The following is a 24485-nucleotide window of genomic DNA, read 5'->3' as shown; positions in this document are numbered from 1 at the left end:
TAAATATATTTCTATCACTTCCTACCTTGTGTCCAATGTGTGGCTTCAACAAGCTTTGTTCATAAATTATTACTCTAAATCATCCTTACAAAATTGTTATATTCATCAGGCATGTAATTAAGGAGTCACGGTTCAACTGCTTGTTTTTCTGTTGCCAATTTCCTAAAAACGTTCATGTTTTACTGTCATAACAACAGGATTATCAGTTTATTAGTATTCATAGGGCGCCTCCAGGTTCCATGAAGTAGAAAACCAGCAAGAAAATACTTTTCTCTTGACCCTGGCAAATCCAAACAACTGTAATACACAAACATTCAATGGGAATCCAAAGTTGTAAAATGGATGGACAGTATTAATTAAATTTCAAAGTATGGGTAAACATGACAAAACACCAACTCCCCTTTTCGGTTGAGAAAAAATAAACTTAACTGATGATATTATGCATTAGGTTATAACATTACAACTACATATATACTGGGTTCATATGGGTCCTTGAAAGTTTGTGAATTTGAAAAATTATTTCAAAGGCCATGAAAAGTTTTTGAAAACCGCCAAAAAAGAAACTCGCCCTTTAAAATTTTCGGGGACCGCTGTCAACGTCTCAGTGGTTTTTGTTTTTTCAGCACTGCATTTTTCTTGTGTGTTTACGCAGTCAATGTAGTTGATGTGTGCGTAACAACACGTGCATCAGTGCGAGCAATCTTCTCGCCAGTGAATTGTGAATTGCCAGTGAGTAAGTAAAAGTTTATTTATATAGCACATTGCACAGACATCATGGGTCACAAAGTGCTGTACCAAAGTGCACAATTAGACAATAAGATAAAACAATAAAACAGAGGAAAAATAAAACATCACTAAAACCATCACTACAGAGGTAGAGTTACATATAATAGTCACAGAAGAACAGCCACAACACTGGAGTGTTTTAAAAGCTTTGCGAAAAAGATAAGCTTTAATTTTGCTCTTAAAGGAGAAGTCGGGTCAAAATCAGAATTCAAACTGCTGAAAGTACTTTAAATATAAAACTACTACATACACTGCAATAAATTATAAGTTTTTTTAATTAAGAATAATTTTCATTTAATCATGTTTATGTGGAGGAATCCATCTTGGTCAAGATTAGTACTGTCACCTCCCATTTTGTGACGTCACTCAGCGGACCCGCTGTTGAGCAACAACACACTATTTTCCAAGACGGCGACGACTGGTGCTCTGTACGTAGCAGAGACTGATGAAGTACTTAGTGACAGTGATGGGAGTTACGTGGAGCTATCATCATCTGATAGCGATATGGATTTTTTTAGAAGAGTTTCTTGACAGAAACCGGACTTATTTCCAGTGCAAACTCAGTCGGGTCCCCCAAGATATATATATATATATACGCGTGCGTGTGGTGTGTGTGTGTGTGCGTGTGCGCGCGCTCCGCCGCAGCACGGTTTTACCGGCGCTGCAGCGGAGGAGAGATCGCGCTGAAGTGACTTGAGTTATATTTGCCCCCTAGTAAATAGGGCAGGTGGTCATTATTGTTTAAATATTAAAATATAAAAGAACAGATGCTTACCGACCAGGTAAGCATCTGTTCGGTAATCATCCCCGCATATTCTAAATTAAAAATTCTAAATTAAAACATAACTTACCGAAATCCTCGCTCTCATGTCAATTCAATTCAATTCAATTCAATTCAATTCAATTTTATTTATATAGCGCCAAATCATGAAACATGTCATCTCAAGGCACTTTACAAAGTCAAGTTCAATCATATTATACAGATTGGGTCAGATTATACAGATTGGTCAAAAATGTCCTATACAAGGAAACCAGTTGATTGCATCAAAGTCCCGACAAGCAGCATTCACTCCTGGGGAACCGTAGAGCCACAGGAAGAGTCATCTGCATTGTACATGGCTTTGCTGCAATCCCTCATACTGAGCAAGCATGAAGCGACAGTGGGAAGAAAAACCACCCATTAACGGGAAGGAAAAACCTCCGGCAGAACCGGGCTCATTATGAACAGTCATCTGCCTCGACCGACTCGGGTTACAGAAGACAGAACAGAGACACAACAAGAGAAACAAAAAAGCACAGAAGCACACATTGATCTAGTAATCTGTTCTACATTAGATGGTAGTAGCGGGTGAGCCGTCTTCTCTGGATGATGTCACAGTTAACAGAACGCCAGACCAGGTGTACCTACTATGAAGAGAAAAGAGAGAGAACAGAAAGTTAAAGCAGAAATGACAACACATAATGCATAATTGAAGAACAGTAGAACTCAATAGAGTGAGAAAATTAGATCCTGATATACTCCAGTAGCCTAAGCCTATAGCAGTAAAACTATAAAGGTAGCTGAGAGTAACATGAGCCACTAGTTATAATTTTTGTCAAAAAGAAAAGTTTTAAGCCTAGTCTTAAAAGTAGACAGGGTGTCTGCCTCACGGACCAAAACTGGGAGTTGGTTCCACAGGAGAGGAGCCTGATAGCTAAAGGATCTGCCTCCCATTCTACTTTTAGAGACTCTAGGAACCACCAGCAGACCTGCAGTCTGAGAGCGAAGTGCTCTGTTAGGAACATACGGGGTAATCAGAGCTCTGATATATGATGGAGCTTGATTATTAAGGGCTTTATACGTTAGAAGAAGAATTTTAAATTCTATTCTTGATTTAACAGCAAGCCAATGAAGGGAAGCTAAAATTGGAGAAATATGATCCCTCTTGTTGATTTTCATCAGAACTCTTGCTGCAGCATTTTGGATCAGCTGAAGGCAGGTGGTCATGTCATGTTCAAAACATTCTTCTTCGAAATGGTTGCTGCATATGACATGTTTTCTCTCTGGCCAGAAGTTAGATGGCAAATCCGCTCTCTTCAAGTTTGCAATCCAGCAACGAGCCCGGTGGCTCATGAATCAGAAAGTTGAAATAAGCAGTGTTTTTTTCTACTTTTACCAGTTGTGTTGGAAAATTCAATGGCCATGCACGTGAGCATTGTTGCTGAAACAGTAGTTCTCGCGAATATCAGTGGTAAAGTCCTCTGGAAATCCGAAATAATTGTTGATGATCGCAGCTGTGTAGAACGGCTCCTATTGACTTTAGTAGTTTACATAACAATATTTTAGACATTAAAAAGGGTAGAATACAAATAGACTTGATTGTCTCAAAGTGGGGAAATTCAAGTGTAACAGCAGCATTAAGATACATTGGTTCACACAAAAGATGAAAAAGTGTTTAAAATATATAAAAAATAAGACTGAAAATAATATACTGCAATGGATTATAAGTTGTACAGTATATTAGCATGTGAATGTGTGCATGAATGACTGTAGTGTGAACATTTTATGTTAAATCATTAAACAGTTGTTTGCAGTGTTTGTACAACAAACACATACGTATTATCCTCTTTTATTTTAACTGTTTCAAACACACAAGTCAACCCCTCTCCAATAAATAGACCACTTTCTTTGTGTCAAAGCACACACCAGTTTTTATCAGGCATGACTGTTACAGCTTCTGTCCAAGCTGGAGCAAAGGGTCACCGCTTTTTACTTATGTCCCTTTTCCATAGCTGTTGTCTCTGCTGCACCACTCTACTCCCCCTGCCCCGTCTCTCCTCCCTGTTGGTTTGCCACAGACCCTGTAAGGCCAGAGTGTCGGTGAACACCTGGCCTTACTGGGCCAGGACCACCTTGAGTGGTCAGTCTTTTGCACCCTGCTGCTATAAAGCAATAACTGTGTGACATTAACTCAGAAGAAATGTGTGAGAAACAGTAGAGTAAAAACGTAAAGGAATCATTATAAATAAAAACATATATGAAACAAGAGATACAAATTATGCAAATGCAAGAATGTTTTGAATTTCTTTAAGGATAAATTGACCCGTCGGATAAATATCGGGATCATAGATCAGGCTGAACTACTAATGCACAGTTTCTCTCTGCCTGCCCTGGACAATTATTGGTCTGAGAGACACACAGAAGCGGAGAGGGGAGAGGAGACTGATTTGTTTCAAAAACATCTTATGGAGTTAAAATTTAGTGCTTTTTATTTGTATTGGTTGAATATTGAGTATTTGTGCTGAGCTGCGCATACTCCGTGTAAGTGTAGATCCACTTACACGGCAGAGGAGCAGTGCTCCAGCAGCTTCACATGGAGAGCAACAGCTTCTTCTCCCAATGTGGTGTGAAGTGGGTTCCACACCGCAGTGGCTACCGTCGCAGTTGCTCTGCCTTTAGGTAGTCTACAGACCACAGCGGCTGCCGAGAGAGAAGGCTCGCCGTCCATGTGAAGCCTGCCCAGCAGACTTCACTCTCGAAGCCCCAGCTGCCCCCACACTGCTGGTGGAGCAAAGCCCAGCCTGGGGTTTTGTGGCAGCTGGGCTTTGCTCCACGCCACTTCCCTCAAACCTTCTCTCCCCTGCAAATGGCTGCAGCAGCGGTTGCTGTGCCCTTTACCGCACACACGACAGTGTTTCAGTCAGAGTCCGTGAAGAACAACTTTTGGAACCTCACAGTCTTTAGATACAAAACTTTATAGGTTTCAGTGTAGTGAATCCAGTGGTTCCCTTTTTGTAGTAATTAGTCGGCAAATCAGAGTTGTTTTGCTTTTTGGGTTTTTTTTCCCTCGCTCCACTGCCATCTGGCTGACCACACCCATTGCCAATCACTGATAGCAGTCTGCTCACCAAGGACCTCTACTCCACTTGACTACCTCCGTACAATGTTTTGAGTAGGGTTGAGAAAACCCAGCTGGGTAGGGGACAAATGCATTCGAAACACTCTGAAAGCGCACAGAGTGGAGTAGAGTGCGGCAAAGCGGAGTCCTTGGAAGAGTCCCATTAGTGTTGCTACTAATATGTTTAATATGTTCTCCAGGTGTAGTTCCTTCCTCTAACCCTAAGGCCAATGATTAGTCACACTCTTTCATGCACCTCTGTGTAATCAACATTTTAAGTACTTATATTTAACAGGCTTCCTGATTCTTCACTTATTGCAAATTTTCTTTGGTCAGAAATATTCCTGACATATCTAGATTTGTTTCTTTTGGCAGAATTTACTCTTAGAGCTTTTTATTTGCCCACTTTTAGTGATGCACATAAATATTGGCATGTTTAATAAGTGAGTTACAAACGAAAAAAACAATGCCTCAGATAAGACAACCTCTGCTTAGGTAGGAAAGTTTCGTCACTAGATAAAGATAATCGCCCAGCAATACTTTGTTTTACAGTATCCTCTCAATCTAACAAGTGTAATAAACCACATAAATCGAGGATACAAGAGCAACCTGATCTTCTTTACTCAAGGTTGTTTTCCGCCTTTTCTTGTCATCCACCTGTGTTTGTTCGTGCATGCTAGAATGGACTGCTTTAAAAGTTTGGGAGTCTCAGTGAGAAAGCTACAATACTGGATTGTAAAAACCAGATGGATATAGTTTATTGGCTGGAAAAGCAGCTGCAGTAGATAACTGGGTTTGTAAAAGACATAACCGTGTCAGCCGCAGACCATTGTAAAATATTTTATGACATGCATATATTTAGAAGCTTGAAGGCTTTTCTAGCATTTGCACAATTTGATAAAACTGTCTTTTAATTTACTTGTCTGTCCTAATTCTAGTGCAAATTACTTTAATTTTTAGCATCCCTTTGTCCGTTTCACTTAGTATTGCTCCTTTTAAAGTAACTTATTTGTAGAAGTTTGATCCGGTTCTATTTTACGTTAGCCCCTGCAAACATTAAACCAAAGTTTTCCATAATCCCCCAGTTTTTGTGGCCCGCTCTGAAAAGTTTCAGTGTCTTTGAATTTTACTTTGAGGCTAAAACAAAACACCCAAACCAACAGGGGAGATGTTTTTTTCATTCATCTTTAAAGAGACTTATTCAAAGAGAAACTCCAGAAGATCAGAGAATTCTTCTTTAGCCCTGTTAAATCACTCCCCACAGCGATTGTTTTTTCAGGAACAAAACAAATTCTCAGACTTGTTTTTGTAGGAGTTTCTCAATGATTGCATGTTAGGATGATCTGGGAAGAGGAAGGTGAATAAGTGAGTTTTGCGCATTGAAAGCCCAAATCCCAGCTCAAATACGACCCACGAGATTCGACAATGTCTCCTGGACAGGTGTCAAAACGTTTTCAGGAACAGTCAAGTTGCCTCCGATTTAAGCATGTTTACTGTTTAAACCATAGTTAAACTCACATGTCTACGTATATATTTTCATATACTTAAGGACCTATAGGATTATTTTAGGCCCAAGCAAAGGCAAAGGCTTATTGGAATTGAAATCTTTATCATAGGGCTGAAACAATTCCTCAAATGATTTGAGTACCTCAATTTTTAAAATTGCTCAAGGCAAATTATTTGCCTCTGAGCTTCGTTAAACTCTTTTTAATTACCAACTATTCAGCGCACTGTGTTCTGACTGGGTGGTTGTTTGTGTTGCACGATGCTGTCTTTTCCGCTAATGATAGGCTACGCTGCTGATATGTGGATGCCGACTGCAGTTATCTCCTGTGGAGGGAGACAGCGAGGGGCAAAAAGAAATTAAGAGAAAATGACAGTGTCAAAAGTGTGGGATCATTTTAAACTTAACAGAAAACAAAATACAGTGCAGTGTGTGTACTGCGAGACTGAATTAGATTTCCATATTAGCACAGCTTCAATGCCTCAATGCAGTGACAGCCCCCCACCTCACCCCTAATGTGTCACATGTGCTTCTTCTTGTAGTACTGAAGACTGGAAATGAAATGTCTGTTTCATTATAAAGTTGCGGTAAAAAGTACTCCCTCTTTAAATATTCAAATTTCTGTGCCCATATTCACAAAGAAACCTAAGACTAAATGTAACTCTTAGTGATGTCATTTTAGGAAAAATGTTAGAATTTTACCTGAGTAAGTTAGAAGTTATTTACAAAGCATCATAGATATGAAAAAAATAAAAAATGTTAGGAGTAGAGAGGATTACTTTTAGTGAGCCTAAGAGTGTTTTAAGCAGGTTAATTGGTGGAAACAGAGAGAGCCATTTGGCTAATCCACCAGTGGAGGAAATGAGCACATAAACCTCTTTAGCACTCATACAATCATTAATATGTAGGTAAGATAAACTAACTAGTTTCACTGCCAGGATGTGTTAAAGGTGCGGGTCTAGTAACATTATTAAGGACAAAAAAATAATAGGAAAAATTATAAATCATGAATAAAAAAGTGTAAAAATGTACAGAGGAATTTCAATATTATTTACAGACTCTATAATGCTCTCAATGATAAAGATTCTAAATGTAGGAAACGTTGCAGAAAAATATATACATAAATACACACTCTAGACAACATTAAGTACAATAAAATACACACTAGAGGAAAGATGTAAAAGAGGTGAGAAAGTATTTTCTGTATTGTACATGATGAGATTGTCAGTAGCCTAAATGGTCATCTACAAGTTTGCTTGTGTGATGCCAACTCCTTTCTGGCTTTTGATTGCTGGATGTAGCGCTTCTCTCCTGACACATGATGGCAGATTAATAATAAATACATGACGTATTAAAATTACCAAAATAACGAGTCAACATAAGAATAAGTTAATCAAAATATTAAAAATGCAAATAAGGTCCACCTTTGTAGTCTACAGCAAATAGTTTTAAATCAAAGGAAGCAATAAAATCTCCAGCTGTGATGTGATGAAATTTAATGCATATATACATATGTTAACCTTGAAAATTAAACTTTATATATATATATTTGTTTATTTTGTATACATTGTTTATTTTGCATATAAAGTCTATACATCAATTTCTGGTAAAAAAAAAAACAATTGAAATAAATAGTATAAAATCATTGCCAGTATGTCAACTCTGTTTAAAAAGACAATAACAAGCAATTTGACTTACTGTTAGAAATAGAAAGTCTGTATAAGTTTACGCACCTTGAAATGTTTTGGTTTGTGTAACGGAAAGCCGTTCACTACATTTGTCTAAATTGCGTTTTTTGTAGTTCTTACGTGGGAAGGATGTAGGCCTGTATTAAACTAGAATCATCCATGTGCGTTTCCATCGTATAATGACAATGTATGAGTTAAAGGCTGTCCGAAATCAGCACAGCAGTCCGAAGCTCCTTTCCTCCCCACGATATTCTCACTGTTGACCCCGTGAAAGGTCAAGGAACAGGAGATAGGAGCTATAATTAGATGTTTTCAGATGCAGCCCCAGTCGCTCTCAGCAGTATCTGAATCACTCTTAAGCTATAAAACTCCTTGGCAGGAATTTTTAGGCTAAGCTTGGAGCTCTCTGAGAAGACTGAGAATCTTTTTGAATACGGACACTGAAATATGCTTCATTCCTACTGTTGTGACTTTGCTATTGTGAGTTTTAGTAATACGACTGCCAGCTTTTCGAACTAGCTTTTCACTCTGGTTAGAAATGTAACCCAGTCCAGTCTAAAGAATCTCTACAAAGCTAGAAAACAATCTTTTTGGTAAACAGATGAACAGCTGATTTGAATTCAAAGCTGTATTTCTCTCATTATTCCTGTTATGATGAGGATTAATTATCAATTAAACTCATGATCCCACAAATCTGCAGTGCCTCTGTTGTGTATCATGGGATGTTATTCTCTCGATGGTGAAGTAAATAAATGCCTCAGTGCACAAAGACTTTCATGCCATGTTTGGTATGCTGTGACTTGCTTCACCAGATAAATAGAAAGCTAAATGTAGACAGCCAAATATGCATTACTGCAACGAAAGACAAACAGTAACCGAAACCAAAACCAATAAATATTTTGAATGCGCATAAGTTATTCAGAGTGCGATGGTGTTTGTGGAAGAGCTTGAGATGATGACACAATCCATTTAAGTGAAGGCAATTGTAGACTAGACCACTAACATAAAAATAATTTGATAAATAGGCACTGGGGATGCAGCCATGAACTGCAAATAGAGAAATGTAAGTTAAGAACATAACATTTGCTCAACTGGTGCCCAAGTTTTTTTATTTTGTCAATATAAATATTATTTTTTTTTGCCTGCGTATTGTAAAGTCTGTAAGAATTTATACGTACATCAATACATTTCTTTCCAGATGTTGTTTACATAGGTTTAATTGTAGATTTTACCAGCCATTCAAAGCCACATTTTGTTTTTAACAAATGTTTACATATTTGTCAGGATTACTGGAAATATATGAAGTAAAATTTAGTTATTTAGAAATCAGTCACTTATTCTCAATTCTATAAAAATAACTGTACAGTAAAAAAAATATTACTTTTTAAATTTCTCCTTTTTTTATTACATTATTGTGAAGTCCACATTTCCCCAAAATTAACCAATTCTTTCACATAAAACCCTTTTTATAATCATCTGGTTAAATATTTAAATTTAAACATTAATTAGAAAAATAAATTATTTTGATATGATCAATTTAACAAGTAAACCTAAAAAAGTCAACCTATCAGGTATCAAAAACAATTTTGGTAATTTAAAAGAGTAGTAGATATTACTGTGAATACTGTGAATAACAGTTCAAGTATGGTGCAGTATCACAATAAGATCTTAAAATCTGCACAGTTGATTAGTGTGGATAAATGTATTGTGGTTATAGTCTACCATTGTCAATCATAAATATAGCTATTTTTGACATATTTTGAACTTATAAAAACACTTAACCTGAAACATTCATACTTTTTTTCCTAAAGAACTACTGCTGCAGTAAAGGCCTGTCTTGCTCTGATCGGATCTTTGCCAAGCGAAGACATTACAGACACGCCAGACTAACACTAGCTCCCGTTTTCTCTGGTTTGATGAGACAAGTTGACTATTCTGCTGACGTTTTTACCAGCTATTCATGTTCCAACATGCATAGGCAGAGTTGTTCTACTCCTTCATAAACAAAGCTCTTTGAACATCGGCATGCGTAATGTTTTACGTTAAAGTAGCGTGCTGGTATACTCGACTCTTTCTCTGCTGTCGTTCAGAACCAGAGGTGAACTCAGCTGACGGGCATTGCTGCCCCCAACAAGTTTGTTGTACAACTTAAACATGTTTCTCTTGTTCTGATTGCAAATTTGCTACTATTGTTTTTTTTGGTTTGGCCAAATTTATCTGCCACTTTATAAATTTACCTGCATTTGACCCATGACAGGTGCATATTTCCATCCGTGATTGCAAGGATGATATTGATTGCCCTAGCCCCCCCATTTTTCAAGCTATTCTCCTTACTTCCACCATAATCCTGAAGTCCACATCCTTCTACCTGAGCTTTAGAGTCTCAATAGCTAAAATATATAGTTTGATGAATAGCTCTTCCTATTTTATGGTCTATCAAATATTTAATCTAAAATCTGTTTTGGATTTGATAAGTTATGCAGCTTTAATACAAATGTAGTTTTCATTTAAGCTCAAAAAGCATAACTTCTTGGTAAAACATTACTTTTATTTCATAATGTAGATTATTTTTTGATGCCCCACTATTTGATTGCCATTTTGTTGTCAATGAGCAACTTGACCACGGTGTGGGTCATCCATCAAAACTTGACCGATCTTCTGATACACAAACTGTCATGCCAATTTTATTCATTTAGTTTTTGTCTCTGGGTGAAGCTCTTTGTAGTATTTTTTTCAAGTCCAATTGTCTAGATTCCCAAGTGTGTTGTTGATTGTGCAGAGGGCTATAATGTATAATTACATTCTGAGTTGCAATTCAATCAACATAATCAAGGCTATACCTCAATCTCAGCTCATTGTTTCTTACCCAACACTGTGGTGAGGATTTGATATTACTAATTCCAGAGGATCTACACATCAGTCATGCTTAGCTCCTCTTCCTTCAATGCATATCTAATCACGTATAAAGCTTGTAAGCAATACATAAAAAAACTTTGAAAGTCAGTCAATAAGGCTTAGCACACCTTACTAAAACTATGAAGAGAAAAATGGGCAGTTGGAGAATCAAGTTGTGATTGTAAACAGTAACTTTTGTGTAATTGTGGAAGTTTATTGTAAACTTTAAAAATGTTGAAAATGGAGTCAGTTTCTCTCACTGCAACCACTGTCATGTTAAGGCCCCCTGTCGCATGGATCCTTATGTAAAGAGAAGCAGACACATACATTATTGGGACAATAAATACAAAAAATATGAACATTGGTTAAAAATTGTTGCGGTGAATGGCATGCTTTGTTGTGTGCAGAGCTCTGTTTGCAAAAAAAATAACCTTCTGTTACAACCCCTCATGCTGCCGATGGGTTTTTCTGTCTCATTATATGGCTGAAACCTATTGTATTGAGTAACAAACATTTGTAACAGTTGAATGGCTCTCCTAGCAATGTAACTTTTGTCATTTCAATCCTGAATAAAAAAAAGTATTGTGCTATATAACCATATGTGCCATTGCTATAAATTAATATAGAAAGGAGAGGAAGGAGGGAAGAGATGAGAAGAACCTTTGAAGGATAAAATAAATTTGAGCAACAGAGGGAACACCCAGAAAAGAAATAGTCACATGGAGGCAAAAGGATAAGTCTGGAAGGAGAAAAGAAAAGAGCGAGGATTATGGGTGTCTGCAAAAATGGAAAAACCCTGGGCTATATGTCAGAACCGTGACTTCTAAGGCTTTGACATATCGCCAAGGAAGTGATCAGTCAGCACAGTTTTAGAGTACGGGGCTCATCACTGGCAGACTTAAAATGCAAATACTTCCTGCTAAGCCTACAGGACTCCCTGTTCCCAACATTTTCAAGAGTGAGCTTCAGATATTTATAACCCAGGTGGTTCTGCACTTTAGCAGTATTTCCTAAATTGCTGGCTTGGGTCTAAACTTTTCTTTTGTGGTGCTTTTTGACATGACGAGCTTTTACGTGTTTCCTGTACAAGGGATAATAATATTGTGCCTCTGGGGTATACATCTCATAATGTGCATATCTGCATTTTAAACTGAATGGCAGTAGGCAGTATATAGTAATGAACAAAGTTTTATGCGCATGAATGCGTGCAGTTAGACACTTTGTTTTCGGTTACAGTTTGGCTTTTAGTTTGCACGTTTCTCTATCCTGTTTTTGCTCGCTTTAACCATTTCTCTTCACAGATTTTGCTCAGTGTACATAGAGAAAAGAATGAGAACGTTTGCTTTCATGCGCCGCTCTTAGCCTGTAGCCACTCTACAAAGTTGAGGTTAGGAAAGCAAATAGAAGTTTCTTACAAATGCTTTTGAAAAGAAAAGAAATTCTTCACTTCAGCAACATTTCTTGTTCAAAACCTAAGAAGTAGAGGTACGCTGCAGTTTGAGCATACCTATAACCACACAGCGTTGGAAAGGAAGCATTTTATCTCACACACACAGTAAGTTTAATAATGTTTGAACACATGGCATATATATTAAATATTTTACATGTTTATATGTATTTACAGTGAATGAGTGAAGTGTGCTAAAGTATAAAACATATATTTGGTAGAAGATGGATCTGTTTGGATGGCTAATTTTGAAGACACCTTGATTTACTTTTAACTCAACTATGAGGTTGTTTGTTAGAGTTTGCAGTGCTTTCATTGGAGCTCTTTTGCTCTTCATCTCTTTCTCCTTCCTTGGAGTCAATGACATTCTTTAACAAAAAAAGAACGGGCTTTTTATCATTATGTCCAATAATAAATTGCTAGATTGGGAGGCCTTGTGGTATTTGATTTTCTGGTTTTCTGAATACACCGTATTCTCTACACATTTGAATTGTATCCTTTTATGGACTTTTTTAATTCAGTTTCTTTTTTTTGCAAGGACCTGAGCTGAATAGTGCTTACCGTCGTCTCTGAAAAGCACTAAAATGAAGTGGCTTAGAAACCTTGAACTTGTAATTAAAAGGTGTACCTTAGCAACATAAAACTTGAAAAAAGAAACGTGTAAGAGCAAAGCCTTTATTGCATTTGTGATCTTTGTGAATAGAGGCATGACTGAGGAAGTGTGCTTCTGTCAAATAAAACTGAGGACGATTCACAGCTTTATGCGCTGCCTGCGGGACGAAACTGTTAACACCTTGCCAGGACTATCATTTTTAATTAGACATTCAGATATATCGGCTTTGCATGGTTTAGTTACCATCTGAATGTTTCAGACCAAAAATGCATTTGTTCAGATTTCACTGAAACTAATTTGGTCCTGAACAAAACACACCCTCACTTCTTTGATACTCAAAACTAAATTAAAATAAAATGATACAAATGTATGTGTCCATGATCCAACCCTCATTATGCCTGTTGACTGATGGAAAAAAGTGCCACAGATAAAAAGGCATGTCTCAATATTGTTTGAGTTAAAATTCCTCTTTCACCTTGAGAATCACAGCTATGGTCTGTTTTGTTGGATAATAGAACAGGATATCATGTGTTTTTTTTTTTTTTTTTGTCTTTTTGTATCTGTTTGTAGGTGGGAGAGAGGCAGTTTGTCCTGGTGACAGAGGAGTCTTTTGATACCCAGTACTATGTTTCCCACAACACCTTCTACGAACAGGTAAGTAAGCTGTTAATTATGGAAGTCAGCTTTACTTTGCGGGCTCAAAAAGCATTCATTACTTTTTAAACAGGCTTTTAGATATTGATGTAATACAATGCAACTATGCACAAATTAAATTTCATCTTAAGGCGCTTATTAAAAACAAGCATTTCCAGGGGGAGTTCAATTTAAAACCTATCCAGATAGTTCCATTGCAATGCAATGGTAAATTCACATTGAGATGTCAGTGTAGTCTAAATACGATCATCGTTATAGTACAGTACAAACAGAATCAACTGATGACGAAGTATTCATCCTTTAGAAGCTATCTGTCTTGGTGAGCGCAACTGACGGCATCAAGCCAGTGACTTTGCAGGAATCCTTCATACTGAGCAAGCATGTAGCAACAGTTGAAAGGAATGACAACAGGAAGAAACCTGAAACCATTTGGGTGGAAAAATGCTGACTAAAAAACAGACAGAAGCAGAAGTACTTTCAATGGAGGCAGCATGAAAAGTTAATAGCAGAAAAAGCTATGTCAGTGATTTGTCTCAGGGAGAGTTCCATCTATTGGATTAGAAAATAAACAGAATTACTAGCAGAGAGACGTTCTTTAATGGCTTTTCCCTGTAAGGGTATCTCCATCATGGACAAACACTTGAAGCTGGTTCCACAGGAGAGGAACCTGAAAACCAGGATTCTAGGATTCATGAAGACATTGAAACATGAGCAGTGTTTTTTCTTGCGTCTAAATGCAAATTTAGACGCAAGAAAAAACACTGCCCATTTTATTTTTTATTTTTTCATTTCCTGGCATGTTATGTTTTTGGAGGTGCAAGGTTTCTTTCCAAAAGCAGCTATTGATGAGATCTGACTTTATTTATGAATAACTTCTCTTTTGAGTGTACAGACACACATTATTTCCCCCACAGAAGACCGTATTATTGTTATTGATATTATTGACCCTCTTTATTGCTTAAAGGCTTTTATGGATGTCAGTTTCTGCTGAGTGACATTTCAGCACAGTGAAAGTCTGTCGACTCTAATATTGAATGCACAACAAAAAACTTTCCTGTTCTACACACAGCCACATTTGCTGACAATGTACAGTAAAACAAAAAAACTGTAAATATGAATCATAGTTTTTGTCTCTCGGTCGGGGAACTACACCAACTCTTTTTCGTTTTCACACTTGGTAAATTACATCCGAGGGTTTGCTTTGGCTGTCACATGTAGCACTCGCAGCAGGTGTCGGAGGCTAAGCTTATATTCACCAAAGTAGGTTAGCTATAATATCTGACATACTCACAAATACACACCAACACACCCTACGGTGCTCATGAGAGAATTTGGCAGCTGATAACGGCAATACTTTTTTTCCCCCTCTTTTACTGTACTAACATTAAGGTCAGCCCTAAAGACATACACATTTCATGCATACATGACACACACACGCACAGCAGTTTCATGGCTTCAAAGACCTGCAGTCAACCTGTGAAAAATTCACTTTAAAACATCTTCAAATAAATCAATTTCCTCCTGCTTTAACCATCATCAGAAACATGTTTGAAGTTATGTTTTTTTATTAGCAGAGAGGGCATGGGACGGTAATAATTTTTTTCCTCCCTTCTACTTCCCTCCCCTCCCATTTCCTCCTCCTGCTTTGCACCTCCTTCTGCAGGGCATAAATCTAAGTTGTTACTTGGTTCATGCGTGTTGTTGGAGTGCACACGCCGGAGTCGTCCAAGTGTGCGTTTCCAGGCATATGTGTCAGCTGAAAGGAGACGTTGTTTGGTGCTTTATTCTCAAAGCCCTCTTGTGCTCTTAAATTACACTTTTACTTTAAAAAGTAACAGCTTTGTGAAAAACTATGAACCAGTATGCCACTGAATCTGTTCCCCTGAAGAATATGCCTAGACCCACAGGACACAAGGAGTTGTGGTTGTGTGAATGCTGTAAAGCCTTCACACTACGGTGATCCTCTCGCTCTTTCAACTCCTTCTGCATGTTTTTTTAGCTACTGCAATTTTTTTTTTTTTACGCCATTTCAACTGTTTGAACATCAAAACATTCAGCTCTCTTCAGACATGCTGGTTGTGACTTTTTTTTAATCTAACTTTAATATGATTTAAAATACATATTAAATAAATGTCATAGAAAGGAATAATATAGGCTTTCAAACCATTTAAATGCCATGTGTTATTTGAAGCCTCATTGCTTCCCCTAACTTTTAGAAATTTAAAGTTCAAAGGGGTCACAAAGCATCGGCCTGTAGATACTTCAGCTTTTAATAATAATAATAATGAGATATCTTCATCTTTAATTCTCATTCAACATTTTGTTGAAAAGGGATCTGTAAATTGTGTAGATCATAGGAAATGCTATAAATTTTCGCAATTATGTTCAGATTTCTTGTTTTTTTTATTTTTTGTTCTAGATTTTATTTTTCAGTCAGTTTATCAACAACAACAACAACCTGGATTCTTATTTCTTCAAAATATGCTTGTGGTAATTGGCAAAGTTTAAAGGTGACCTATTATTGAAGAAATTAACTATTTGCACATTTTTGTGCTCATCTCCACTGATTCTAGAAACTGTCCAAGTGCTAAACACATCCAGCTGTTTTTGGTAATTAATAAATGTGGTGTCTAGAAAACAAGCCATTTCAAAAACATCTTTGTTATTATGTGACAGTCGGTGTGCACTGCCTCTAACCTAGCAACCCAAGCCGAGCCCAACCCTTCACCTAGCAACCCAAGCGAAGTAAAACTGTAACATACAAAATTTAAGTTTTATATCGCATCTTACATTAAAGTTATAATTATTATAGGAATGAATCACTTTCAGAGCTTTAAGGAACAATAATTAATAATGATACCAAGTGGTTAAAATCGGAGCAACACATCCATAATCTATTACTGGCCTCCATGTTTGCAGACTGCTGCTCCAAGATAAAACACCCAATGCTTTGCTCTGTTTTAAAAACCCTGGGAACTCTCATAAGATTGGCTCAGGAACCAGGAAGTAAACAAGAGCTACGCTCTGAACTGAAGTTGTTCCGGACCATACCTCTAGGTTTGAAAGGAGAAAAACTTGGCTAAGACATTGTTGATGGAGAGGACCGATTGTTTATAGGGAATGTTACCTCCATCCAAGGTGACAAGTGAGAATGATTTAGGTTGATTTTACAGTAAATATCTTAATTATAGCTCCTTTAACATTGCCATTAATGTGCATATAATTACTTTACACTTAACTACAGCTGAAAAAGCTTAGACAACTAACAGTTAGCACTATGCTTATTTATATTGAAAATCCCATAGGGATGCTAGCGCTGTTAGCATCTTATTTTTTTATCAGATTCTTATGATCTAAAACAACCAAAACGCCTGTTTGGCGCATTTTTTTCTCTCTCGACATGTCTGGGCAGAACACTTTTCTTGCAGGGTGTCCAACTAATGTTCTGCGATAGGTCAGATTTGGATGCACTTGTTTAGGTTGGAAAAACAGAAATGTGTCACGTTTCTATCAAACTAAACACTGTAGTTGCCCCTTTCAATTCGGTTTAAGCGATCAAACATGCCCCTTCCGCTCACTTGCAGCGTTCCCCCTATAAATTATCCAAGTGGGGCAGTAACTCCCCACCCTGTAGCAATGCATACCCCCGGTGTTCACAGTCCTTCCAAATAGCACCAGAGGACACCATGAGCTGTTTCTGTCTGCTCCTCTACTTTCAACTCTCCTCCTCCCTGTGCTCGGCTCAGTTTCTGTGCCCACCTCCCACAATCAATCTTAAGCGTTTGCAAATAACAAGATTCAAACGTTTTGTTCTCCTCCTCTCTTCCTGTCCCATCTAAATTACCACAGTCATTTAGATGGGACAGACATTTTATCTTTTACAATAATTTTAAATTCAGTAATAATCTTGCCCTGAGAACCTTTTTTTAAAAAGTCTACATCAGCCACCTGTGCTAGTTGGCCAAATTTCTTACCCGTCTTAAATTGTGGTCCAAGTTGCCTCAAATCGCACCTTGGTTGGCACCAATGGTGGAAGGCAACAAATCACACCCAAACATAGAAAAATTTATAATTTTTACAAGATGTGACTTTAAAATGATAACATTTTTAAGGAATCTGAACTACATGTCTCAGAATTAGAAACATACTACTTTCTTCTCCACAGGCCATTTTACAAAAATCTGCTCCGTTTTCCCAATAGGTTAAAATGGACCATTGCTTTTAACAACTCAAGTCAATTTCATACCAAAAATACTTTATCCCAAAGGGAAATTGAATGTTTCTACTGAAACTATTCAAGTTTCTCCAGAGACTCATTAAAGATGCTGATGGCTGTGAGCAGGAATGATCTCCTGGTGGAGTCTATATGACAGTGGATCGGAAGAAGCTTCTGAAAACTCTGCTGTAGCTTTAGTCTTGTGAAGAGAATGCTCTGAGTTTTCCATTATGTTCTTGATTTATTAAGCATTATCCTTTGCATAGTCATCTCTTGTGGCTCATGAGCAGTCCCCAGAACAGAACCAGCCTCCTTTTCCAGCTTGTTCAGATGTTTTTTTTTTTATCCCTGGCACAGTTTCTGCTACACCTACAGATGATGGCAGAAGAGGCTCCACTCTTTACAACAAACAAATAGAAGAAATACACCAACTTCCTGCAAACACTGTAGGTTTTTCTCTGTCGCTTATTGTACATGGCTTCTCTGTTGCATCTCTAGTCCAGTTTGTTGTATCGATGCACACGGAGGTATTTATACTTCTCCACCTCTCCACTTCTACTCACCAGATGGAAATACTATTTGACCTATTGCTGTTTCTCCTGAAATCTACAATCATCCCATTTCTGTTGTTCACAGTCAAGGTGATATGATTGTTCATCCAACATCCAACAAAGCAGTTCACCAGCTCTCTGTTGATCTCTGATACACTCAACAACTGCTATTTTCCAAGTATTTCTACAGACGACGGGAGTCTGACTTTCACTGGAAGTCTAAAGGGTTCATAGTGAAATGTAATGGTGAGCATATAGCTCCCTGTGGTGCTCCTGCTTATCGCTTGGTTGGTGACACAACCTTTCAATCTTATAAACTGTGGTCTGTTTGTCAAGTCATTGATCCAGGTGATGTGTCTAAATTCCCTGTGGACATTTCAACATTTTATGACGACCGGCTCCTGACTCTGCCTCTGTCTGGGCAGACAATCTTACTCAAACATATCTGACATCCAAATTTAACACAAATTATTTCTTAGTATGATGTAGTGGATCGGAGTCAACAAGTCAGTCTGTAGCACTCACTACTTTGAACACATTTTACATACCTCAGGCCACTATGCACTTTCACCCATACGTTTCTTTAATCTAGTTTTTATATATTTTATCAAATTTTTCTTTCTTTATGGAAACTGAATTATATCTTTGTTTTGCACTAATGTAACCATGGCATTACTATCCATACAGTTTTTTTTCTTCTAATTACCTCAATCTTAAAAGGGTTAAAATACTTTGTTGGACAGACATTAAACACATCAGCTGGGATCTAAACCTTCAAAAGTCAATTTGAACTTATTTAAGTTTATATCTTCCAATATTGCATCTGACACTCTACACCTCAGACTTCAGAATCTTGAATATGTCTAATTCTTCAGATTCTCATATTCATAATTATTATACGGTATGTTTTCACCGGACTTAGTCTAAGATATTTCTTTATTCAATATTTTTGTTCATTTCTACACTCCACAAATAGTTTTAAGCTTCAGTTTAGCTGTTTTAGCACCTCAGTGAACTACATAGTTACTACATTCACTCTCCATTTTAACAGGAAATCCAGGTTCTCCTGTTCATTAACAAAGTTATAGCATAAAACTGCTGCACTCACACTAGTACAAGTTGTATTTTATTAACTTTTATCACTATTGTTCTTAATGAATCGGATCATAAGGGCAAAATCACTGGTGTTAGGCTATGGGACAAAATGTGAGAGAGACGAGCTGGTTAAGTGGTCAGAGTAAAGAAATGGGCAGAGGGAGGTTCACAGGTGAGCTTCCATTAGAGGAAACTATGTACAAAGGTAGAGCGAGGTATGAGTATGATTAAGTAGCCTGGTTTTATTTCACACAATCAGATTATATCTGTGTGGCAATTAAATTAGATAGGTCATTTAACCCCTCTCAGTGTGCCCGTGTATTTACAGTTCAATGAGGAAGTAGGAGTTGGGGGGTTTTAATGAAATTGGACTTGCTCTTTCATCATTTAATCACCGTGTTATGGTCCGGGAATGACCCGCGCCCACCTGCACACACAGCCATACACATCCTCACAGCTGTCCGGCCCACAGCCCTGCTGTTCCACCTCTCTATTCACTGGTTTGCTTGCTGGCTACTTGCATGCACACGCACACTCTCTCTCACAGAGGTCAGAGTGTTGAGCAGCAGGTGTTTTGATTGGACAGGTCTGCAGCTGGCTGCGTGTCCATTTGGCCCGAGCTCCCTCACCTATCATATTCCACCAAGCAGATAAAGAGCGACAGATTAACAGGAAGGCAGGCACAGTCCTGCCAGCACAGCAGTGACCATCTCCTCACCAGTTCATATGCTATTATCTTCCCAGTCAGTGACTTAGCCCAGGAGAATTGTGTAATGGTTAGACAGGTCACCAGATGATCTGAGTCAGCGTGTTGCCACCCTGCTGGTGTGAGACACTAAACTGGAGTTAGTTCGAGGCTTCATGTTCTGGCCTCTGATAAACAGCAACAAAAGAATTCATGCATCTTACCTTTAAACCTTTTTAAACACTAACATGTAAAGGAAACGTTTGGCACAGTGTTAATTTGCTTTAATTTTGAGGTATCTTATTGAAACCGTTATTTTCTTGTTACGCCCTAAAGTGATTCCTTATAACAAAAAGTCTGTTTCTTTCACTTTGGATTTAAATCTTGTTATGTTTACAAGAAATAAAAGAGCTAAAAATTAAGTTGTGACTGTATTTCACTCAAGTTTTTCACAGCTGCAGTTTTAAATCCTTTCAGTAATCACACAACACGAACCATCCAATTAGCGTTCTCAGAGAAAGATTTACTCTGAAAACAAAACAGTAAATCAGTGCTATAATCATCTATTATACATCATTTCTAACTTGTCAGATCTGTAGTTTAAAAAGTGTTTTGAACAGGAAGGGATTTTCATACAATTTTTATTCACAGGGATAAGTCATTAAGAACAAATTTCAATTCACAGGCAGGCATAATTATAATTCTTTGTTTTTGTCTTCCCTCCTGCTGTGATCAGCCAAGGTTTATAGTTGCCATGGTGAAATAATAGGACAAACTCAAATCCCTCTGGTTTATCGCGCAGCTGTTGCCGTACTTTTTGACCTTGAGGACATACATAAATGGAACAGAATGCAGTTTCTTCTTTGGAAGCAAGTGACAAACTAAATAATAATGTGAAGAAAATAGCTTTGAGCAGCAGTTAATTGAAAATAAAACTGACAAATAAGAAGGAAAATGCAGAGTGTGGATCACTCGGTGAAAATGATGTTTATGAAGGGCTGCTGCTTGGGGAAATTTACCAAAAAATGTGCCATTTGTCCAAAATTTGTGACTAAATGACACATTACTGAGTATTTCTCAAAAATACATCTACTAAACATTTTTTTTGCCAATGTTACTTACAGATTCTGAATCTTTATAAAAAGTTAGTATTTTGAAAATCTTTTTTGGGGGGGAAATAATTCACCTATCTCACTTTTGCAGGTGCTCGTACCTAAAAGGGCTGAATTCAAAGGGAAGATGATTGAAGTAGACATCTACGAGGCAGGAAAACACTTCATGAAGGGGCGACCAGTCGAAGACAGCGAGCCATTCACTCCCTCCATTGCTGCGCCTCTTCAGAAAGGGGAAGTGTCTGGTCTAATGCGGGTAAGCACAAGTATACATACACAGATCTGTACGTTTAAAATTCTGCTATTTCCCAAGTACTTGCTATAGCAAAATAACGTAATGTGATATAAGAACGTACTTGAAACTCAAAAGTTTTTTTCAATGAAGCATACTGTGATCTTGGAGTTGTCGTCACTCAACCTGAGAGATCCAGAGTTGCTTTTTTCGAGTATTCTTGGGCACCAGTGAGCCAACCATTGCTTTCTTGGTGGCGCAGCAAATGGCTGCATGTTGTGCTAAATAGATAGCATTTGTGTGAACTGGTAAATTAAGAAATATTATCAGGATCTAGGTACAGCCTAGAGAAGACTAACCAGGAATGTCTCATTGAGATACATCTGTTATGCCAAGAAGTCCTGGTCAAATTCTCATAGACCAGTCAGTCCTCAAGGGCCGGTGTTTTAGGTGTTGTCCTGGTTAAACTCAGCTGAACCTAAAAAGTGGTTAATTAGTAGGCCTCTGCTGACCTTGATGACAGACTGAGAAGGTAAATCATTCACTTGAATCAGATGTGTTGGGGCAGAGACAGATCTAAACATGCAGGAGACAGGCCCTCGAGGACTGGAGTTGGACATGCCTGACATGACGTAGACACATTGGCGCAAAAAGACAAAAACAGCAGTCACTTTTGAAACATAAAACTATTCTCCTAAAACTGTTTCTAGAAACTTTTAGTAATGTTGGCGAATATATTGCATGCAAGCCAAGTATGTTCTGGAAGTCATTCCCCACATAGGAAGCATACGTTTGGATCGCAGCTTTCACATGGCCTAGGAACTACCGTATTAACCTTTTCTGAAGACTGACTGTTGTGTACATTAGAAACATAATTAATCAGACAACAGATCTGTCTGTCTGAGAACTAAATAGGGTATCTTTGCTTTGCTTCTAGTGCTCCGCAGCATCACCGCACATATTATACGTATTTTGAAAAACTGTCTAGAGTGCAATAAGGGCTAAGTAATTATTTAAGGATCATGCATTCAGGCTCTCGATGCCTCTAATATAATTGGTGACGCGTTGGTATATGAAACATTAAAAGTTTTACAAGGTAAAGAGGTGTTAAGATGGTCAAGTCCATTGATAATCTCGGATGTACCCCTTACACTTTGGAAAATTTCCACATGTGCATCTCATAAATGTATCACTTCGATCTTGAAAGACTTCTGGCATTTTTTTGTCCCAAATGTCAGACTTTACCATCTCAGTAAACCTTTGTAGGGAGTTTTTAATGCAAATTTTTGGCTTTACTTTTAGGAGCTATATTTCAGAAAATGTATATTTTTTATCTCAAAAAAATATGGCTTTAATCATGGAAAATTATCCATTTTTACTTGCAAATGTACACCTTTTTGACATTTCTGAGTTATTTTGTTGGTAGTTTACTCCTCTGTGGCCACATAATAGTTTTTCTTTGATCTGCAATGGCCCAAATACTCAGTCTATAGTAATATAATTTCTGGTCTATTAATCAGAAATTACACTGTTATCGCAGCATTGATTGCTGAATGTTTTCTTAATGATTTTGAACTCTATTTACCAGTTCCGATAAATTGTGGATTCTTATCTTGTGATGAATGCAAAAGAAAGTTAAGGTTGGGAATATATTCCTGGCAGCAGTCTTTGAACATAAAGTGAAAATAGACATTAGGTCAATTTATGAAATCTAGAGACCTCCTCTCAGCTCTCACTATGAGGTCTGTGTGGTTCATATAATACTGAACAGATTTTAAAACAATCTAAATCAATGTATGTAAGTGAAATACACAAAATATCATATAACGGTACTCTCAGGTAGTAACAGAAGCCATATCTGCACCTTTACAGCTTGTAAATGTGTGTCCCTTCCCCAGCACATCTCTAAAAGCCGCATTTAAAGCATGCTATTCAGGGTCTTTGCCCTTTAGCAAACAAATAGAGTGTGAATACATGTGTCCTTATTTTAAATCTGCCCTCACCTCTGGAGTTTGCATGGAAGCAGCAGTGTATCATCCATGAGATAAGTAATTTTAGATAAGCTGGTCTTGGCTAAACTGTTCTCTATCTACTTTTCACCTCGCACACACAGCAGCACACAAAACCATGTTAATGTATCTGTTTCCCTGCATGTTATTTTTCACTCTGACTAGCTGTAGCTTATAGCTTAGGACATGGAGCCACTGAGCAGAATATGATACACTTTCTAATTTCACACTCCATCAGCCTTTACTTCCAGACAGGGAGGGAGGGGAAGAAAGGTACGGACATGGTGGGGGGTTATGGGTGATGAGGAAAGCAAGCAGAGAAAGGAATGGACAGCAGAAAATGAAATTTAAATAAGGAAGGTTACATATCAAACCAAGTAATGCTCAGCAATAGAGACCGAATCGAGCTGGACTGTAATGCGTCCAGCCCATCCAACACATACACTCACATTTACATCAGATCTCTCCTGTGCTCACATCCTCTCTTCTAGCTCGCTGTACCCGATGTTATTCCCTCTATCTCCATCTCATAGATTCATACACAAAACATATCGCATTCATCACAACGTTGCCAATGTTTTTGCACTCTCTTTTCTCTCAAATGTTTTAATCAATTTGAAGAGAGTTTTCTATTATTTTAATCGGAATGGATCTTTAGAGATTGGTTGACAGTGATGTGGTTGCTTTAGCAGGCAAAAGACAAAAACCTAATGAACTTGCATTATAGTTCAAAATATGAGCTGATAAAAGTATCTAATTGAGACAGGGCTAAACAAGGCAAAATGATTAAGCCAGGTTAATTCAGGATTGCCTATTGTTTCCACAGTATGTGTTGTACCCAGATATATTTATCAAATTGTCTCCAATGATGCTATGACTGATCTCTAAATTATGACTCCTATGACCTGCATTGGCTGCTCCTAATGGTTGTATAATAAGTGGCCTAATGATGTGGAAACACCTCACTATCTGCAAGCTGCTCACACTACTGTCGAGCATCCCAGTAGATGTAATATTTATTGTAGTATCATATTATATACAGTTTGGTTTTCTACTCATTGTAATTTCCAAATTAACCTTTTTTAATAACAAGATGGGTAATTTTGTTTAAATAAACAAT

General features: G+C 37.6%; 1 protein-coding gene across 1 annotated transcript in view; it reads left to right on the top strand.

Annotated features, from left to right (window-relative positions):
• The window catches only part of cdkal1 (CDK5 regulatory subunit associated protein 1-like 1), a 277368-nt gene that overhangs the window by 228749 nt on the left and 24134 nt on the right, over positions 1–24485 (top strand). Inside the window, exons 13-14 of the mRNA XM_036130742.1 lie at positions 13382–13465; positions 21216–21380. Coding sequence (XP_035986635.1) covers positions 13382–13465; positions 21216–21380 — 249 coding nt within the window. The remainder of the gene's footprint in view (positions 1–13381; positions 13466–21215; positions 21381–24485) is intronic.

The sequence above is a fragment of the Fundulus heteroclitus genome, chromosome 3 (assembly GCF_011125445.2).
Source record: "Fundulus heteroclitus isolate FHET01 chromosome 3, MU-UCD_Fhet_4.1, whole genome shotgun sequence".
Classification (NCBI taxonomy): domain Eukaryota; kingdom Metazoa; phylum Chordata; class Actinopteri; order Cyprinodontiformes; family Fundulidae; genus Fundulus; species Fundulus heteroclitus.
Note: the sequence above shows the minus strand (reverse complement) of the source record. Positions and strands in the feature narration are given on the sequence as shown.